The sequence below is a fragment of the Hirundo rustica genome, chromosome 6 (genome assembly GCF_015227805.2).
Source record: "Hirundo rustica isolate bHirRus1 chromosome 6, bHirRus1.pri.v3, whole genome shotgun sequence".
Lineage (NCBI taxonomy): Eukaryota > Metazoa > Chordata > Aves > Passeriformes > Hirundinidae > Hirundo > Hirundo rustica.
Window position 1 is genome coordinate 28,186,002 of NC_053455.1, and position 21,719 is coordinate 28,207,720.

The following is a 21,719-nucleotide window of genomic DNA, read 5'->3' on the forward strand; positions in this document are numbered from 1 at the left end:
GAAAGCACTATAGATTCAAGTTCTATCCCGTCAGCACACACGTACTTCTTGATCCTGCAGATCGTGTGGTAGGTGAAAAACATTTTTGAGAGCACTTGCTACGTATCTCTTTCTTTTCCCCAGGAAAGCCATCTCTTCCGAACATAAGCTGAACCCAAAGCGCATGTCCAGGTCCTGGTGGCAGGAACAATTACTAAGATAAAAACAGACACATATATTAAATATTAACACACCCATATCAATTTTAGGACATTGATCAAAGATAATCTGCAGCACCCTTCCCTTCAAACAGGACAATGCAACATGACAGGAGCAAGAGAGAATCATTTTAATATTTTTAAAAGTAAGAAAATTATGTCAATTAGTAAGACTAACTAGTGGCATGATGCCCAATTATTGCTAATTGGAAAAAACAATGTACAGTATCTACAAATTTTTAAAAAAATTAAATAAATATTCTTCAACTAAAAGACTGAAGAGTTTAGAAAATCCATGCAAATGGTCAAAAGTGAAAGTATCGATTCCCATTTCACAGGTTATTTTCTCATTCAAAATCTAAAATAACACACAGTTTTCAAAGGCTGGCATTTTCAAGGTGAATGGAAATGCTCCCTGGGAGCGACTGGAGCGGGAGCGCATCCCCCTCCAGCGGAGAGCACCGCTGTGGAGGGCGGCTGCGGAACACGGCTCTCTGGAGAGACCTCGGCGACGTCCAGCCCCGGGACGGGCAGGATCTCCGGGTCACCGGGCAGGATTCCACCCCTGCAGCCCTGTTGGTCTACACTTGCACAGGCTGTTTCAGGGGTCAGCTCTGGAAGTTCTAGTCCACAACAGCCTTGACTCAAAAATTGTAAGGCACGTCTTCTCCCAGAGGAAGATTTCACTGGTGCCTATTTTGAAAACTCAGGCCCCACAATCGTAGTTTATTTCCCTGGGCATTTGTGCTCTTCTGCTCACTAATCTCCCTCCTGGCTCTTCCTGCCCTGCTCCTACAAGACATCAATAGGCAAGAGATGGTCATGGTCCAGTCAGAGCTACCTGGCCAGGCATTGTCAAATGCCAGGGCTTTGCTTTTTCTTCCAGTGACAGAACCTCCCTCTTCTACTGGGTCCATAATTTCTAGGAAACTAGTAAAAAAAATGTAATTATGAGCTTTCTCCACCATCAGATTTGGATAAAATCAGACAATTTATTGTAACGTTATTTGTAAATGAAGACACACAATGGGAATTGAATAAGGTGGAGCTGCAAAAGCCAGTTTCTATGGTAAATCAAGATCCAAACAAACTGTTTCTAAAGTTCTCGGAAAGTAAAATAAATAAGCAGGAGGTGTTTTTTCCTGTTGTGGTATAAATTCTCCTGATTTTCCTGTTATCATTGACCACTTCCTGTTTTGAAATCAATGACAGAAAACTCTGAATTCAAATTTTTTTTCCTTTTATTCCTTAGTCAGATACACACACAAAACCAGCAGTTTGCCCCGTTCTGTATGTTCCATATAGCTATGGATAACCTGAAGTATCTCCATGTTTACTGATGAGTATTAATGAGCATGTCTACAGATGTCAAACCACAAGTTAACTTGTCTTAGCTTCTACTCAATATATAGTATAACTGGACTTAACAGAATACAAGGTTCATCACCACTGAATATTGACAGTAAAGCAAAAAATAATTCTTAATTCCTGATTAAATTAAATGTTTACACCTGATTATTCTCTTTTTGTTGTTGTCAGCTAGTATTGCTCTTTTTGTGAATTTCAGACATTGACATTGACCAAAGAAAATATTCTGTGGTCAGAAGGAAAGGGATAATGCTTATTTTAATGTTTTATCAACTGAATAAAGTCAAATCTTCCTAAGGCTAAATATGTATTATATATTGTGCATGTATTTTAGGTTTTATTATGAGCACATTCTCATTTTCAGACTGAGAATGCTTGCTCGTGTCATTTTCATGTGGCTAAAACAATATCAAAATCAATGAACCAAGTCTTAAGGAACAGAAGAAAACCTCTTACCAAGCTTTTGCTGTCACATTCAAGTCAAATCTTTTCTCCTGGAAAACAAGAATATGGAGTATTTTAATCTTAAATTTTCTATTTTCCCTTTCTGTCTTAGGATCAGAGCTTGACTTATACCCCAGCAAGGTCTGGCAATCACAAACTTAAATGTCTGAGAGCTTGGCAGATATTTCCAAAAGCATTAACTTATTAGTGGAACATTCCTACCTACAGATCCTAAATCCTCCCAGGCTGCAGAAACCATTAAGTATCCTGGTATAAGAAGTTTCTGGGGCTCAGACGGTAGGTCTCATTTCCTGTACTACTCATAAGCTTTCTGCAGCATCCTGAATTACCATTTTTTGTGTGTTTTCCATTCTTTATGCTCTAGTACACAACTCATCTTTGACATCGTGGCCATAATCTCACACTCACTGCAAAGTCTGCATTTGCTTCTGCCTACACTTTATCCTCTCTTAAAAATCATTACAACCTTCATATTAAGAGACAAAATGTGCTTTGTTCTGAGAGGATGACTTAATGGCTCTTTTAAATCAATACTCTCGTTATATTTTTTAAAATGCATCCTTTATGACAATTATTTTCAGCATATTTCAATATATTGTCCTCTTAAATATATGGTTGACTAAGGTCAGGCTTATTGATGTTCTCCTATTTTGAGCCCAAGGAGTAACTTTCAGTTTGCACTCTAAGCAAAGGGGGAGTCAGTGAGTCTTTGGGTAAACAGGGCGAGATGTTCTGAAGGAAGTATGATATTTTCTTACATCCTTGTAGGTGTCTGGCTCCACTCCTGGCATGTAATGGAGATTAACACAGGGGCAACATGCCTCTGTGGAGAAAATACCTGGAGAAATAAAGTTTTCTCAAAGTCTAACAGAAAATCAGAACATTTCTGACTCTCTTAGTGGCCATCTGGGACAACATTATGAGGAACGGTTTCTATCTGAGTGACCCTTTATCACCAACACCTGGAAGTGATGCTTACCTCTGCAATGGTTGTTTTCCTTCCCATGGGCAGTGAGTTCAGCATCACGACTGGGGAGCCTGTCTCTGTACTGTACCTACAGGACCACTGGGAAAACAACATGCTTTAGGACAAAAACCAGGAACGGGTTTACCCTCTCTCCTTCCTCCCACTTTCTTGAGAGCGACTCAAAATCCCTCCATCACTGAGGCCACTCCAACATACAGGGTGGTAGCGCCTCTTCTTTGGCAGCATGACATCCAGTGTTGGCTCCGCATACTTGATGTAGTGGAACTCGGTGGGACACGATGGGCTGACAACTCCATTGGGGCCCAGCACGATATCCTGCGTTCCCTCAAAGGAGCCCTTCACAGTGAGGGAAAGCTCTTTCTCTAAAGAAGCAAAACAAAGATCATGACAAATGTTGATGAGATTAACCAGAAAAGTGTGCTAGCTTGGTTCAATGTGGGGTGCATGTGGCACAGCTTTCCCTAGTGCAAAGTGCTGGAACTAAAGGGAAAGGAGCAAAGTGGATGCTCTTCTGATAGAAAGAGGACTCTGAATATTCCTGATGTGATACAGAACTGGGATTTCAACTTTATTGTGCATTTAATAGATCTTATTAACATATACCCAGATTAGGTCATTGGAGTCTCTAACAACCCAATGTGTTTACCTGAGATTAACTTCACTGAATACTGTAAGCACTATTTATTTCACTAACACATTATATGAAAAGGGCATCTTTTCATTTGTAAGCATGCAACTACTGGTAAATAGATAACAAAGCAATAACCTTACTTGATTTTTGCTTCGTCTTCTCTGCTACTTCAACTTCCAAGCAGCAAAGTTCCCGACACTGTGAAAGAGAGATTGCAGGATTACGTGAGAAAGATCGTCACATCCCACCCTCATTATAGGGAGCTGTGAAACCCTCAGCTTGGAGCAGCTTGGAGTTCTGAATTCCCTGGCGTTTTTGAACTTTTTCTCATAAACTGCTGACTAAAGAAAAGGGGAAGCTTTGGAGGGAGCTGTAGGAATTGCATGTGTGACAATGACTAGGATTGAGCACAGTGAGAAGAATATACAAAGGAAGAAAATCAGGACCATTTTCACGATAGTAGCACAAGGGGTTAAACTAGGAAATAAATAAAGACATGCCACTGAGAGACCAAGAGTCAGGAGCAGGAAGGGTGATTGAAGAAGCATTGCTATTAACATTCTGGGGGTTGATTTTTTTTTTTTTAATGATGCTCAGTCTTCTTCAACATAATGTATTTTTGACAAGTCAGTATTTCATGCAGAACCTACCCACAATGTATGGCTCATCTCCAAGGGAAGGAGAGGGCTGGGTAAATTATAAATAAGAGACTTCACAGCCTTTTTATCATTGTGTTCAGATAAACAGAATGCATTTTTTGAAGTACTAGTACCACAAAAAAATTCTCTGCATGTGTGTGCATGTATGTGTGTGTGGCACGTGCATGGTGTGGTGAAGTATAGAAAAAATTGGGAATAGGGAAGTATAGGACAAATGGGATATCTCCAATGAGCAGGTAAATAAAAAATCCCATTCTGAATGTTTCTAAATAGGAAAGAGGAAAGAAAGAGAAGGACCTGGCCTACTGGCTTCTTTAACCTCCACCCTCCCTTTCCCTTTGCATTAAAGAATCACCTAAAGAAAATATCTTGGGAAAGACACATACCACCAGCACTCCATTGCTAGCAATAGTTTCATGAGGACCGGATCTGGGAAACAAAATGAAAAACATGGATTTTTTTAAGTTAAACAAGTCCCACCCATCTTTACCCAGGATGCTGCTCTTTCTTTCCTCTTAAAAGTCTGAGAGATCCCAGCAAATACATGACAAGCTCTTTTCCATGCTTGCATGGACTGAGCACTGCTCTGAGGAGACTCATCTCTGTACCAAAGCTGAGCAAGGTGTATCATGGTCATTTTTTCACAATGCAATCTCACGATCATCTAAAATGGAATCTCCTGTTAGGCTGTCAAATTCTTCTCACTGCAACACATGAAATAATTATATTTCACCTGATACACCAGTATGTCCTTGATGGGAAGTCAGTTATATGTATTTGCTGGCATGCAAATATTCTGAGTTGCAAGGGACCCATGAGGACCACTGAGTCCAGCTCCTGGCCCTACACAGGACAACCCCAAGAGTCACACCATGTGCCCGAGAGCATTGTCCAGATGCTTCCTGAACTCTGGCAGGCTTGGTGCTGTGACCATTTCCCTGGGAACCCCGTTTCAAAGTGGCATAGGGCACCTTTTTTTTTTTTTTTAAACATGGGAAAAAAAACTCCAAAAGCTTTCCAGATTGTTCAGGTGAAGTCAGGAGACGGTGAGGAGCGACCTGATTTCTGGCCTTGGCTCCCCACTAGTACGAGAGCTGGCCTTAGAGTAGTCGCTTTATTTCTGCCACACCTTAGTTACCTTGTGCCAACACAGAGACAAAAATTGATTCATGCGTGGCAGGCTGACCATGCTGGAGAAGGAGCCTTACATCCTTACAAGAGTTCCCAACCCACTGTGATTGTGTTAGGCAGAAAGAAAACACAATTACTAGGATTCAAAGAGTACTCCAAGGGAAAACTCAAGAATTGGAGATACACTGAAAACCTTACTAGTATGTTTCAACACTAAAACTGTGTCCAACACATAACCTGAAACAGGCAAGGAAAAATGGATAGGCAGGAAAGCTCACACACTCAGAAAGCCTTCTGAAATGTCCCCTGGTAGACAAATCATAATATCATAGACAGTCTGGGCTGGAAGGGATCTTAAAGGTCATCCAGGTCCAATTCCCTGCCACGAGCAGGAACACCTTCCACTAGACCAGGTTGCTCAAAGCTTCATCCAGCATGGCCTTGAACAGTTCCAGGGATCCACACAGTTCTCTGGGTAACTAGCAGGTGCATTGTTGAGAGCAGCAGAGCTACAGAACAAGCTAATCAGTCAGGTGTTGAGGACTGCAGCAATAATGTAGGGGAAGGCTGGCACTTTTTTACAGAAATACCCAAAGCATGACTTCTAATACTGGATTTTGTTCTATCATTAAGGATTTTTGTGTTTTTTAAAAAAACTCTGTATCACTTACGCAACCTCCAATTTGAATTCAACCTCTAGTTCCTCCTTGGCCTGAAAGCAAGAACAAGATATTAAATTGAGTAGCTACATAATGCTTTGTCCCTAGTCTAAACCCAAGACCCTGATAGGCAATATTGAAGATATTGGTTGCAATGAGTAGCCTATGATAAATACTTCAGATTGGGTGGTCTAACTCAACATTTCAGCCAGATGATTAAATTATTCCCTCCTTGTCTCCTTCTGACTTCATGATATCATCAAAACAATCTATACTTCTGTTTCTTAGTGTGAAGCTGCTGCAGAAAGACAATTTGCAACTTCCTTTATTTTCTGAATTCCATCTTTGTCTTCCAACTATTCCTGGCACTGTCCTGCCATGACTTACTGTACTGGCTATTATCTTGGAAATTAAACATACTTTACACCCATTACTTTACTGTAATAAACAGAGAACAGTGTGAGTGATTCAGAATCCGTGTTATGCAACCCCAGGTAAGGCAGTGTTGATCTTTACAAGCTGGTAGTGAATAACTTAGTTTGGATACCAGATCCTGTCCCTGTTAGAAAGAAGTTGCATGTGAGATATTTTCCTAATCTCATCCTTAGATCTCAAAGGGAATCAAGATTATTTTTCCCATTTTATAGATGGGAATCTGAGAAACAGAGTGAATCATCATCCATTCATAGTGGGATGCACACAAGGGCAACTTCAACTTTGCCTTTGGGTAAAAGTAGGCACAAGCAAAGGGGCAGGGAGTTATGAATTATGGGAATTACTCACTTATGAATTACATGGTGAAAAAAAGTATACAGATTATTCACCCTGCAACAGCTGTATAGCCTTGGTGTTGCTCAGAGGTAGCTCACAATTAGATCTCTCCCTTAACTACTGCACTGTTTCAGTCCTATGATCTCCAAAAATTTATGAAGTATAAAAGAGGAGTTCAGACTCTCAAAATTTTTTTTACCACATTTTTGTGCTTATAATTTGAATGGCAATTCATATACTGGTTACTGGGGTAAGTAATCCATGGCAGGTTCAGAAAGATTTTGAAATTGTTCTGTAACTCTCCACCAGTTTCTTAGTTGCTTTAGTTGCTTAGTTGCTCTCACATTTGGGCTAGGCCTGAAGCACAGGATCACTGTTTTTTCAAGTGTAAGTTTAGCAGTATCAAAGAGTGCACAGAGGAGATGGTCATCTGGAGTAGCAAAATCCTCATCATATACTGTGATCTCCAGCACGTTCTGGAAAAAGAGGGAGAATAATTTGTTATAGTTTCTCAGGCTGGAGAAACTCATCATTATCTCCAGACAAAAAGTACTGCTGAGGATGTGCTTGAGAAGAAAAGTTGAGAAATTAAATATCATCCCACTTTAGAAAAACATACTCGAACAGCATATTCATTCTTGCCTAGCTCACTTTAATTGCTGTAACAAAATACATTGGCTATACTATACTTGGCTTGGGTAACTCTCAGATTCTGTATCCATCTTGCACTGACTCATAAGAGTCTCTCATTTCCCTAGAACTTCAAAACTGAGCTTGCTTTCTGTCCCTCCTACCTAGCACCATCGAACAGACACAGGAACTCTGTCATCTCTGCTCTTAAACACTTGGAGCAGTCCCTTTATCGTGTGCCATCTCTTGAACAATTCCTGGGCACAGTTCAGGAGATACATACACAAAATCTTCAGGCTGCTTCAAGCAGATAACTCTGGCTCCTTACCTTGACCTGACTCTGGATTCTGAAGTAGAAGGTTTCGTTCCACACTGGATTGTCAGAGTTTCTCACGGTTTTAGTGCGTGACCTTTCACACGTCGCAGTTGGCAGCCACAAGGACACGTAGCAATCAGCCTGGCTTACTGAGGAGGGAGAGGCAAAACAATTGCTAACGTGGCAAAGACAGCAGTGCTGCAGGACACTGGAAAGGTTACTGCAGCCACTGGTACCAAAACCAAACACAAGCTGCTTAAAGATAGAATAGTCCGTAGTTTTTCAAGATTTCCTTATGAGAGGGAAAAAGCACAGACCACAAGATGACCTAGAAGAGGAGGTGGTTTCTGTTCTTCCTTGCATGACACATCCCTAATCCAGGACAGTTGCAGACAAGAGTGATGCTGTGTATAAAAAAGAGGGTTCAGAATTGTTTCTTCTAGTCAGTCACTTCAGTTTCTCAGCCAAAAAGCTTTCCTGTGCTCATGTGTGCATGCACACACACAAGTACAGACACACTACCCCTGAGCTGCTGTCTGGTAAGAGGGGCTGGGACCCTCCTCCACTTTTTGAAAACAACTGCAAAAGTTCCTCATCTCTGCCTTGTCCTCAGCAATCTTCTTTGTGAGGGTTTGTGAAAGGAGCTGCAGAACTACACCTGTTATATGAGATGGCAGAGGCTTACTCCAGAAGGAGCTCATTGAATTAGACACTGGACTTTAACTAATTGCCACCTACAGGAAGAGAGGGACCAAGTCTTTCTCCCAAAAATCAGCAGGAGAAAGTTAGTGAACCCTTACATGCCCTTTCTCACAGCCTAAACTGAGGTATATCTCGAACAGCTACAGACAAATATGCCATTTAATGTGTTTCTTCTTGGAGTTTATGAAAGGTAATTCAGCACCTTGAAAACCTCTCTGATGCAGTTCTCAACAATAAAATGATTGGCTATTATGGAAAGCAAAAGGTAACTAGCTTTGAGAATGGCTGTCCTGTCTTGTGAAACTTTTGAGAGAGAGAAGTGATGGCAGCAGTAGATGGAGATGATCCTTCAGTAGCAGGTAACAGGGATCTGCTTGCTCTGCAAGCAGAGCAGGGAACAGAAGCTTGTACACTGACCTGTGGGGAAAAGCAAAACCTCGCCTGTCTGCAACAGGACCTTTTTATCTTCTTTCTTTCTTTCTCCACCAGGTTTTGCCCCATGTCACCCTACAGCTACTGACTCTCTCAAACTGGTTGGAGGCTGCATTTTATGCAGTTGAATGTGTCCAAGAAGCCTTGTTGCTTTTCTGTCCAAGTAAATGGGAAAAAAATCCAGAACTGCTTGAAAAATGATATATGCATTGTGATAGGTCAATAGACACCTTAATTATTGATTTTCTACTTTTTAACATTATAATGCAGAAACAACAACAAAGTTTAATTCTGTCAATTTTTTTTCTAAAAATAGTTGTGGAGAAATCAGCATATTCCTACTGAGTAAAATAAAATTTCTCTGATGGAAAAATTTGTTTGGAAAATACTGAGTAGAACTTCTCCCTCTCCTGCTCTGTTTCACATTTCTTATCTTAGTTTGGCTTTAAAAATGAGATTCTGACAGCAACTTCACTGTACTGGTCCAGAGAGATATCATCTGTTTTAATTCTACCTTCCCACCACTCCTGTTTCTTAGCCTCCTTGTGAAAAATGACTCCTTATTCACCTTCTTTGCCTCTTCCTTTTTGTAGTGAGAGCTTCCATGTCCTCCTCAATAATTGCACTTTCACTCGTAGGGACTGTAGCCTAATCACTCCCTCTGGATGCAAAAGTTGTTTCAGTTGTTATTCTGTTTCCTCCAATGTTTTTATTTATTTATTTTAATCTGGGAAATTCTATGCAGACAAGAATGCTTTGAAGAATTTTGAAACTGCAAAAATATGTTTTTGAGTATATTTGGAAAATCTAGAAGTAATACTACTGATTTTAAAATGCATTAAAAGTGTGTTTTTGTAACTACTATATTACTTTGGCTTTACCATTCAAGATCAATGACTGATTGCTGTTTGGCTGGCAAGTACTTTATTCTGGAATGATGTGATTCATCATTCCTGTATCTTAACTGTACTTTGAGATACAGAGCATATCAAGAAATCTTTAATTATATGAGTAGATGCAGCCATACTAGTCAGCTGTGTATTTAATGCAAAATGTTGCCTCAGTTCTGCTTGCACAATCTCTTTCTACAACCTCATTATTTGCCTTGTTGCCTGACATGCAGAAGATCTGAGATGAGCTCCTGATGAGACCTTTTTGTGTTCTTGCTTCACCACACATGTGCCACAGCCATGGAGCAGGAGGGAGGCGAGGAGCGTGCAGCCCAGTGGTATCACCTAGGATACAGCTGTTGTCTCCCTCACTCAGAGCTGTGACACAGGGAAGTCCCCTGATACACCTTCCAGAAAAACACGTGACAACCACAAGGTAGGACGGGAATGGTACTGCATGGTGGTAAATCCACATCTTTGTCTCTCAGAAAATCTTTCCTGTCTCTTCATGTGCAAGACATTATAGAGCCAATCACTGCTGCTCACAGCGAAACAGGAGAATCAAGAGAATCTCATGAGGGTTACATCATTTCCCTCCCACACTAGCTCTCAAACCAATTTCAGCATCCTTCCACAGGTAGCTCTACTTACTCGAACAAAACAAACTTGTCTATTTTGCGTGAAACACCTCTCCTCAGCATGCATGAGGATAGTCCATGTTCTTTAACAAATCAGTGTTTTCCTTTCCACCTTAGTCCCTTCTCACCACTTTCCTGCCACATGACACACTCTTGCACAACTACAAGACTGTGCAGAAGCCTTAGAAAGGACCAAGCATCCAGCCCTCACTTAGCACGTTTTTTAAAATGTCCTTTCAGGGTAATTAATGATGGCATTAGCCTGGTGGTAATGATTGTAAAAAGCTTTTTCCTGTTCAATTCATTTTTATTAGAACCAAGATTGAGGACTCTGAAAGGATTTGCTCCTCCCAACCACATTTCCCAAGGTGCTACAAACCATCAGCAGAATCACTCCTTGTTTTTAGAAACATGGAATGGAGTCTTTCATCTATCTCTGTCAGAAACTCTCTTTTCTTTGATAGAAAGTACTTATCCCCAGAAACACATTCAAGTCTTGGAACCAGTCAGAAAGCTCAGGGAAAAGAATGAAACAGCAGCAAGAAGCAAGGACTGACCTGGTGTACAACAATTAACGTATGCAGACACTGGGTTATTTCAGAAACACTAAGAAAATGTTGCTACAAAATTATAAAAGATATTATTTGCCTCTTTCCTGAGTTACCACTAAGAATGGAGATACTTACAGGCATCCACTCGCTGGAGATTTCTCATCCGGATGATCCTTACAGTCAACAGGTAGCAAGGAGAGGATTCTATCTAGAGAGGAACAGTAAAAAGGGGGTCTGAATAAACCTTTGGTGGGAAAAAAATTCAAATGTGCAAACTAACTGGGTGGCACAAAGCGCAAATACAGTTAGTAAAACTTGGGTCAATCATCTCACAATTTTGCAGATGAAGCTTCTGCTGTTAAATACATCGAAACATTTTATATATTTCACTGTCTTTTTGCTTTGTTACTCTGCGACTCCAGATTGCTCATGAGAGCAGAAAAGACAGGAGAAAATCCCTGGAAATTTACACAGCCCATGAGATGCTTGCAAAACCTTTCACTCTGAAATTGCTGAATCTAATCTACAACATAACTACCGTTAGTCTCTTGAACTGATTAAATGCGCCATGATGAAGTTGTCAAAATGCCATCAGTCTTAGTCACAGTTGCAGTCAATCCCCCTAGTAACCACACATAAGGTCCCATGACACTGAAAAAAAGTTCTGTGGAGAATATCTCTTGTTGGGGACTCCCAGGGATAAACCTGAAGTACCACTTTTTAAGAGGTGTTTTTGCCTTCTGCTTCAAAAACACAGATTTCCTGCAATTTACAATCGTATGAGAAAAAGAGTAACAGTAATGTGAGCTTTTGTAAATCACAGCTATGAGACAAGCCAATGGCTGAAAATTGTTTCCAGAGGATTTAAGATCTAAAGATTTAGGCATGGGTTGCCTTTGGAGAAAAATAAATCATACTACCTTTCTCCAAAAAAAACCCTGAAGATTGAAAGTGTTTAACTTCCTTTGTTCCCTTCAAATATCCCAGCCTTAATCTTCCATAAAGCAAGTCTTTCCAGGTCTTGTGGCTGCAGGGACCTCTTCCTATTTATTATTAGAAGATAAATGTGAGTTCCTTCTTCTAAGGAAGACGATTTCCTGCTGGCTCATTCCATAAACCTGTCTCTGGCTCAGAGCAATCTGCAAAAGGCTATTTTGACCAAGCCAATAAATAAATCAGCATTTCCTGTGGCTGTGACACATGGTTATTTCCTCACACTCCTAGAAACATTTCCACCTGCATAAGTGGTTACAGCAGAGCCCCACAAATCATTCTTTTTGACAACTGTTATTTTTATCAACAGGTTTCCTCTAATTTTAGGAGCATCCTTCTATTTCTATAGCACTTCAGAGACTTCCTATAACAATTATAAACAAGCAGACAAAATAGATTTTAAGACAGAAGCTGGAAAAACCTCACACCATTTTTTTTCTCAACAGAACAGAGCAAAAGGGTTTTGTTTACAGATGGAAAGATAATTCTGCCTCTTTCATCACAACAAATTATTTTCCAATATGTCATTAGAATCCTCTATTTCCTCCTCTAACATATCACGTTACGTTAAAATCTTTTTATAGAGCTCTTAAAAACCATTGCTGTTTCCACCCCTCTTATATGTGTCTCAAGAAGTCTATGACGTTTTTTCTTTTTTTAGTGCTTCTTCATTAAATTCAACCTACAAAAGCAATTTACCTTCTATTTCAATTGTTCTCAAAAGAGAAAAAAAAAAACAAAAAACCCTTACTGAAACTGCAAAATCTGCAGACAACTGGTAGAAGGATATGTCCTCAGAGCTACCCCGTGCAAAGATACTGGTTCAGATTTTAGAAACAGTATAGCCATGTTAATACAATTCTACACCCTGTTAATTTGCCCTTCTTCTTCTGGGTAATTAACAAAGGTGGATCACCACACTCATATGTTAGGAATGAGCTTAGGCACCTCAGCATATACCCTAGAAGGCAGAAACTCATTGTTCCTTAGGATCTGCATAAACACGGGGGAAACTCTCAGAGGCATTTATCTCCAGAGATTGCACAAGGTGTTGCCAGCTCCTGGATCAGCTCCAGCAACACTTCCTCTGAAAAGCGGCCTTGCTTGAGTGAGAACCAACGAATTCATTATTTGCAAAGCAATTTGTGGTTCTTAGATAGGAGAAAACTTGCACTGGGGTTTCTTTTTTAAGGAATATTAGATTATTTCTGCCGCCTGACACCTTCTTCCTGGTTCCCATGCAATGACTTTCTAACCTGTTAGCCAGATTTTCCCCTATCTGGCATGGGGAAATCAATTCTCGGAGGTGCAGGATTCACAAAAGGATTTACAGAAATTTTACTGAAAAAAAAAATTTAAAAAATCAGTGGCTTAAGAGAAGCTACAGAAATCAGGACCTGTGCTTGCAGTAGGGGAGAGGCAGATGCCACCAGCCAGTTACCCGAAGAAAAGGCAGGAGCCAGGTGTCAGTCGTCCTGACAGCCCTGGTACCTGCTGGTAGCAAAGACAATAGGGAGAGCAGAATTCACCCGGTGATCAGGCCTTGCTAGTTCTTCTGCTCCCAGGAGGATTTGCCACTTTAATTAATTCCAGTAACATCTTAAACAAAAGAAATGTATTTAAATAGCAACTGTGACAACTATAACCTGATCTACTGGGGTCTAGTTATAGAGACAAAGAAAATAGCAGTCATACATGTATAAAACAAAAGACAGAGATTCTGTTATTCTGCTTACTTAGCACCTATTATGTTAAATATAACAATAACAACAACAAAAAAGGCTGCTGCTATGTCATGAGGTTCCATGTACGGAGAGGCTTCCACCACAGCAAATTGTCAACGTGTCAGTTTGTCTTCAACTTGGTGCTTCCCAACTTGTGCTCATGTGTGCGTAGCACAGCTGCATGCAGTACAGCACTCTGAGGAGCCAGTACTAGCTCCTCTGAAGTCCCAGAGAAATGAAGTTTTACTGGGATTCTCCAAACAGCAGCTCCATCCAATGCACAAGAGACTTCATAGTCTCTTCTCTTATTGTGTTTCCCATAAAAAATAACAACGTGGTATGATACTTGGTACTAAGTTACTATGTTGGTAAAAGTAAGGGATTCCTCTGTCATATGAATGATCCCCACTTTCTCCCAGCTGAGGAATAAGAATTTGGAAATAGAATTTTCTCTGTCATGAGCATCCTGGTGATGCAGGCTGTCTGCATTCCTGGAACCTTTGTGCCTCTGCAGGTCTATCCCAGCCCTCTTTAAAGTCATGCTTATGCTCAGATGTAGGTATGTGTGGCATGCATCCCTCTAAAGAAGCACTGCTGTAAATTACTCCACTAGTATAGCTGTATAATACATCCTGTCACAAGTGGCTGTAGAGCTCCAGAATGGCAGGACTCTTTAATGAGGCAAGAGTCCATAAGAACAGAGGGGGACTCTACATCTTTACCTTAAAAAAAAAAAAAAAAAAAAAAAAAAAAAAAAAAAAAAAAAAAAACACCTTGCTTTTCTCTCAGTAGCTTTCTTTCTTCAGCCTTTAGGCTTCCTCATCCAACAGACTCTGCCAGCATGGACGATTACTAGCTACATCTTTCCAGCTTGTGATATCAATAGTATGAACACACACTTCATCATCGATAGTATGAGCTTCACTTACTGTAGACTACCCCAGTCACACAATTATACAACAATACAGTCAAATGTGTGCTGGGTCAATGATTTTCAGTTTTTTTTAGTGTCAGGTGCTTGGTTTAGCATAGATGTTCCATCAGATAGCAGAATATTTTAGCTGCCTTCCCAAAACAGACCAGTCATTCAACAACACTGATCCGAAGAGAACTTGTTCGCTCTTGAACCTTCAGGAGCAGTCAACATATTCTCAGGCTTGATTGTTCTCTTTTTAGATTGTTATTTATTCCAAAGCAGTTATAAACTAACAGCAGAATAATGCAGAGATCCTGAAATTCACATTCAGTTTGTATGTGTGTGAAAACTGTATCATCATCAATAAGCAGGTACCCTCCAACCAGACACTCAGCTGCTGATTTTCTACATGAAATGTAGACCAAATTCCATCTGGTCTCATGAGTAGGTGGTCTTTGACATGCTGTGTGCAAAACTGTGATGAGGAAGCAAAGAAAACTATGTGACACAGTGCACTGGTACCATAACCTTTTTCAGGACAACTGCATTGCATGCTATTCCACAAACCACCCTGCAAAGATCAGACATGATTTAAAAATACTTTTAGCACAATCAATTTATTTTTTAAATGGCTGAAAAAGCCATTTCTACACACCAACCTGAAAAAATGTGTGCTGTTTATGTAACCCATGAAAAAAAAGCTTCCTCTCTATCCACACATTTTTCCTGCAATCACCCAGTAATAATTCCTCCATGTGTTTCTATGTCACCTACTAGCTCAGCAGCCCTTCCTGGCAAACATAGCTTCCTTGCCTTGTCTGAGGTATTCCTGCATTCCCAGCCTGGAGAAGCATTCTGCTGAGATGAAATCACTCCCAGGATGTTGCAGGGTATTTCTTTCTTCATCTCCAAGTGCTAATTTAACTAGATGGTAGCCAGGGACCTAATCATTCCCTGCGGATGGTGCATCTAGAGCTGGTGGTGTTTGAAAGTCTGTCTTGAGCTGTCTGAGACCAGGTCTCCATAAAGAGTGTCTGTAAGTTTTCTACAGTTGTAGTCAGGATGCTTCAGGCTGTGAAAATCACTCACCAATCCCTGCCCCAGCTTGCTACAGCCATGGGATGCTGTGGGATGTGCCGGGATCCCCCGTGGCAGGCTGCCCAGACCTGCTGCTCCTGGCCACCTCTCTGAAGTTCTTCCTCATTCTTGACAAAATCAGGCTCCACGATGGAAAAGATGCTCTAATTGCTTCCTTCCTTCACCTCCTCCAGGCTGGGGAGGGCACCTCAGCTGAGGGCTATGGGGCTGTGTGTGGGCATGCTGCCGATGCTGATGATCACTGCTGCCACAGCAGTGCCTTTCAAAAGCTGTGTGTTTTGTGCGTTTTATTGGTAACATTTCTTCTCCTTCCAATCAGATCACCTTTTCATGAGGAGTAGCAGAAGTCTTGGTTGGATGTCAATGAATTAAAAATGCCCACACCCAGATGGAAAAGCCCCTTTCAGGCATACAGCCACAGTAACCCTGGTTCCAGCAGGGGAAATTTTTCCACATCCACAGGAGCAGGACAGGTATATGCAAGGTCACAAGAATTGTTTCGCTCAGATGACTGCTTCCTCATACGTATATCCATCAGGGGACTCAGAAAACTTTTGAGGAATGAGGCTATGCACACTATATTGTTCTTGAAAGACATTTCTAAAAACCAACACTTCAAATACTCATCAACATAAGATGCATAGTCTCAGTCCACAGGGATCCCATAAATGCAGAGATGTATAATTATAAAAAATAAAATCACTATTTATTATTTATATTACTTATTATATAAATCTGCAGAGATGTTTCATTTGATTGATACCTCAGGCTAGTTGCATAGCCCTTTCAATACTGTTAACACTACCTTCACCTCTTAGTGTTTGCAGATGTTTAACAATCAGACTTCTTCAGATTTTGTAAAATAGGTCTATTCAAAAACTTCAACTGTTCAACTGCATGTTCAAAATTATTTCCATAGGTAAAACTGTATCCAGAGTAATAGGATAGTCCATCCATTAAAAAAAAACAAACTAGTGCCCTTTTATAGTGCTCTGCCCTCCCTAAGTAGAACAAATATGACACAAAGAAACTGGGCTGAGCATGAACCATCTGAGGGTTGAGACTCTTTACACCTAATTCCAGATAGCTGTAAAATTAGTGTTTACATCTAACAGCTGTTGAACGTTTCTGGATTCTCATCCTGAGGTAGGCATTCCCACAGGACATGCATCATACTCTGAAAATCTCTCTTTCTGGTTATCAGTTCTCAAGGGCATTTATAGGTCTATCTCAGGTACAGATGTTATGCATTCTTGATGTCAAATATGGATTAGACAAACCATATTTCAAAGTTTTGAGCTGATGGCCTCATTTGATTTTATGAGGTTCATTTTTGAAGTGGGAGGTGTGCTGGGACATGTAATTTCAGCAGTCTGTATTTTAGGCAACCCCATACCAGCACTCAGGGTGGCAGAGGAGGCACCTGGGCTCAGACCAGCTTCTGCAGCTGAGCAGAGCTGCTGCTGGAGCCACGCTGCTGCAAGCACTGTGGGGTTAGGGGTGGCTCAGGAGTGTCGACTCCTGGCTTTCCAGCTGATGCTGTAGCTGTTCCTGACAGCAGGCTCTGGCGCCTGTGGGAGACAAGGAGGCCATGCCGAGGAGCCTGGTGCCAGAGGAGACCCAGCCCTCCTGCCTGCCTCAGCTCCCATTCACATTACCGAGCCCAACCCGCACCAGAAGCAGATGTCACAACTTGCTCCTGATCTTGCTCCTCTCATGATCTCAAGAGCTGCTTCCAAAACCTAACAGAAACCAGAGCTCCTGCTTTGCACAAGGGTGAGAGGTTAACCACTCTCTCTTCTGTTTAAGGGCTGCAGCTGTCCCAGCTGCACAAACCCTGAAAGAACAAGGAGCCCATGTCTGGCAGGGAAATGAGCTATGACCTGACCTGAGATGTGATGCCTCAGCCTTATTAAAACATGACCATGGGTCATGGTGAATTCAGAACTATGCACCCAATTGCTCCCCTCCCATTCCCTCACATTCATTATTATATGAGACCTGCTGCAATCCTCAAATATTTTGGTAGAAACACAGAGCTGCCTCTGCCTGTTACTTTAGAATGGGTCTAAGAACTAGCCAAGGCCCCAGTAAAACAGATTTCTTAATGCAGATAAAAATCAGCATGTTGGTGTAAACACACAGGCAGTTGCTGGCAAATGTTGTCTTAGATTTCTAACAGACAATGCCTCTGAGTGGGCAGAGACCCTCATAGTTAAGTCTTCTGGTAGTTTCAGTGATGAAAAATTAATATTTGAGAAAAAATCCAGGAGGAGAGGTAAATGTGTCTGCATCTTTTATATGAACATATGATTGTTGATGTAGCCGAATAATGACCATGCAAGTGCACAGGATGGAGCGTGGAATTCTGAACACAAATAAAAACAGTAATGTAACCACATGCAAACACAACTCAGTCCATCACCGATGCATTATCATGAATTTTATAATTTCATAACATAAAAATTAATCCTTCAGTGTGAGACAGGACCAGTATAGTGGTCTAGAAGAAGGTTATGGACCTATCAAATCATTCTTTTGGTCCGCTACTGCTACATCTGTCCCCTTGAAATTTCATGACCCTTAAATATCTTTGATCTAAGCCTATATCCTGAGCACACAATGGAAAAACAAACACATCACTGTGTGGGATTAAGAAATAGAGATGAGAAGTTACTTGTCATATGTATAATTATCATAAATAATTATAACCCAGGAGCTCAAATATTTTTTCTTTCCTTCATCATGCTTTTAGGTTCCTGACCCCTTGTAAGGAACAGATATTATACCAAAAAAATTATCCATTATTTTTTCTGCCTCTTTTTACTATATACAGAATTCTTCATCCTAGACATGGTCCAGAATTTTAGTGTCTCCCCAGGCTGGAGATACCAGACATTGTAACCTAAATATTTGCAAGATGAAATGCCAGAATTACTCTAGACTTATTATATAATATATCCTGTGAAAATACAGTGTAATCTTTTAACACCACTGTTTTATTGGGGGTTTTTTTATAATAACAATCCTAATACTGGGAAAACACAATAGCTAAATTTTGAAGAGTGCATGTGAAAAAAATCCCCAAAAATACTGTGAATATGAATAAGAATTTGTTTAAATTTGTGAGCACTTAAATTGCAGCAGAACTACCTGGTAGGCAGCTTATCACAAAGCTCAGTGGTCTGCCTGTTCACAGCATGATTTCAGCTTTCAGACAAAGCTCCTTTTCAGCTTTGTTTTGCCTCAGTAGAACTTGTCTGGAAGGACTATAGCGCAAATTTTCACAGAAATTCACAGAAATCAGAAGCAGGAACAAAATTGTTATATGAATCACTCTTCAACTTCTCCATTGACAGATAAGATATAATGCCCAGACTCAGAGCACAGTAGCAGAATGAGAACTCCCATCAAAACCAGCAATATCTAACAAAAAAACCTTTGACAGACACTCATGCACAAGAAATAGCCCTAGCACATTAAAGCATAACTCCTCTTACAGAATCCCACAACAGTTTCTCTCCTGATGGAGCACAGAAGTCATAAAAGTCATAAAAGATCAGGGTTCAACAATCCAGGACTCCCTCATAAATTGCAAGGATGGAGGTCACGCTACCAAAGCCATTGTAGCAGAGCATGTCTCATCATTATTTTTGGCCCTTTCTGTCACAAAAAGTATTGTGGAACAGAACTCACCAGTTCTCACTTCTTTTACAAGTAAAAGTGAGGCATTAAAATACTAAATATTCAACCTGTTCCAAATAAAATGTAACAGAGGAATAAAACATGAAATGATGGAAACTGAGCCATCTGGCCTACTTGAAGGTGTCTCTGCTTATAGCAGGAATTTGGAACAAGATGACCTTTAAATCTGCCTTCCAACCCAAATCATTCTATGTTCAATGAAAATCATAAACATAAGAGGAATAAAATGAGTCAAGCAATAGATTTAGGGGCATGTCCCTTGTAACACTCAAGCTGCTGCCATCATTCTTTATCTACCTCAGCCTTTTCCCCTTTTGAGAAAAACAAAACCCTTAGCACTCTTTGGTTCTAAATTCTCTTCTTAATACCTTGAAATCACCTTGGTCTGGCCCAGTACTATCATCTTTCCTTTTTTGCCGTTCACCATCTCCCAAGGAACCGAGGCCTGAGTTTCCATCCTGATGAAAGGAAGAAAAAAAGAATAAATGATAACGTTAAACCAACAGCAGAAGCATTATCAGGATAGATAATTAATTTAAACTCGCAATAATTTATGATGAAACCTCGATTAGAAGGGCTGTTGGTTACACCCAGCTGTGTTACCGCACTCAGATTAATGAAAAAAACACCACATGTTTTGGTGCACACTGGCACAAAATCCATGTCAGGGGAACCCTTTCAATTCAGAAAATGAAAGAAGACCATCATGGCTGTAAGAGAAGGTGTCTCTACATTTATCCAGTGGAAAAGGTTTTCTTTTCGTTTTGAATGTGATCTTTTGGCAATTTGCTCCTGCTCTTAGCAGTATTAAACCTCAGTTTAAAACACGCCAGAATGTTTTCTGTGAGTCTGAACATAGAACGTGAAACACTGCAGTTGCAAAATTTTAAATCTAATGTTCCAATCTTCTTAGGAAAGAGACGTTCCAAAATACTCCTACAATGTAGAGTGCACCTTTTTGAAGCACTTTATAGAGCACCATTAAAGGACAGTTTCTACAAAGAAATGTTCTGTTTCTACTTCCAAAGCACTTCCTGAAGGGATGTGCCTTCATCCAGTCAGGGATGCACAGAACAGTGCATAATGTACTACAATTAAAACTAAGTGCAAATCTTGAAACAATGCAGAGAATGCAAAGCAAAATGAAAAAATTCAGAACCAAAAAGGGAATATGTAAGTGAAATTCAATCCTCTATTCCTAGACTCTATCCTGTCCTTATCCCATTTTCACCCAAAAAAAAAGGGTTTGACACATTATTATACATGTAAAAATTTCGCTATTTATACAGAACCATGAAATTTTTAATAAAAGTAGCATTTAATTGCAGAAGAAAAAAGGCTGACAATTTAGTCCCCTGAAGAAAGTTTCTCCTCCTGTTAATTTTTCCCCCTTTCTTATTTTTTTCTGTCCCTATACTACCCTGACTTCTCTCACTTTGTCTATGAAGATGAGATCTTTGGCTCCAGTGCATTCAGAAGGACTTTTTCCACTGACAACCTTAAACTCCTTCAGGCAGAGGAACTGCTGTATATCAGACAGCAAATTTGCACACTAGCTTGAATACAAACACACTCACAAAGCAGGATTTTGTTTTCTGTCAAATGCAGAGGACCTTAAGTGCAGAGGACCTTAAACTTTAAAGGTGTTTCCTTACCTCTAGTGCATTTGATGGTATCATGTTCATCCCTTTATTCATGTAATAGAGTGTTTCTGGCACCTCCATGGGCAGCAAATCTTGAGACATATTTGCAGGATATACTTCTGTCTCCTCCATGGGCAGAAATCCTTTAGACATGCTTTCAGGATCTACTCCTGGCTCCTCCATGGGCAGGAATCCTTTAGACATGTTTTCAGGATATAGTCCTGACTCCTCCATGGGCAGGAATCCTTTAGACATGTTTTCAGGATATAGTCCTGACTCCTCCATGGGCAGGAATCCTTTAGACATGTTTTCAGGATCTACTCCCAGCTCCTCCATGGGCAGGAATCCTTTAGACATGTTTTCAGGGTCTGCTCCCAGCTCCTCCATGGGCAGGAATCCTTTAGATCTGTTTTCAGAATCTACTCCTGGCACCTCCACGGGCAGCAATTCGAGAGATATATTTTCAGGCTCTACTCTTGGCACCTCCGTGGGCAGCAGTTCTAGAGACATATTTTCAGGATTTACTCCTGGCACCTCCGTGGGCAGCAGTTCTAGAGACACGTTTTCAGTACCTCTTCCTGGTACCTCCACTGGCAGCACTTCCCAAGACAT

At 40.6% G+C, this 21,719-nt stretch overlaps 1 protein-coding gene across 1 annotated transcript in view; it reads right to left on the reverse strand.

The window, feature by feature from the left end:
- LOC120753912 (uncharacterized) overlaps window positions 1-21,170 on the reverse strand; it is a 52,953-nt gene extending 31,783 nt beyond the window's left edge. The window contains 12 exon segments of the mRNA XM_058420901.1: window positions 46-193; window positions 2,022-2,059; window positions 3,010-3,096; window positions 3,214-3,380; window positions 3,790-3,847; window positions 4,695-4,737; window positions 6,111-6,151; window positions 7,214-7,345; window positions 7,828-7,964; window positions 11,164-11,236; window positions 19,833-19,922; window positions 21,120-21,170. Coding sequence (XP_058276884.1) covers window positions 46-193; window positions 2,022-2,059; window positions 3,010-3,096; window positions 3,214-3,380; window positions 3,790-3,847; window positions 4,695-4,737; window positions 6,111-6,151; window positions 7,214-7,345; window positions 7,828-7,964; window positions 11,164-11,236; window positions 19,833-19,922; window positions 21,120-21,161 — 1,056 coding nt within the window. The 5' untranslated portion in view covers window positions 21,162-21,170.
- Window positions 21,171-21,719: the final 549 nt, after the last annotated feature.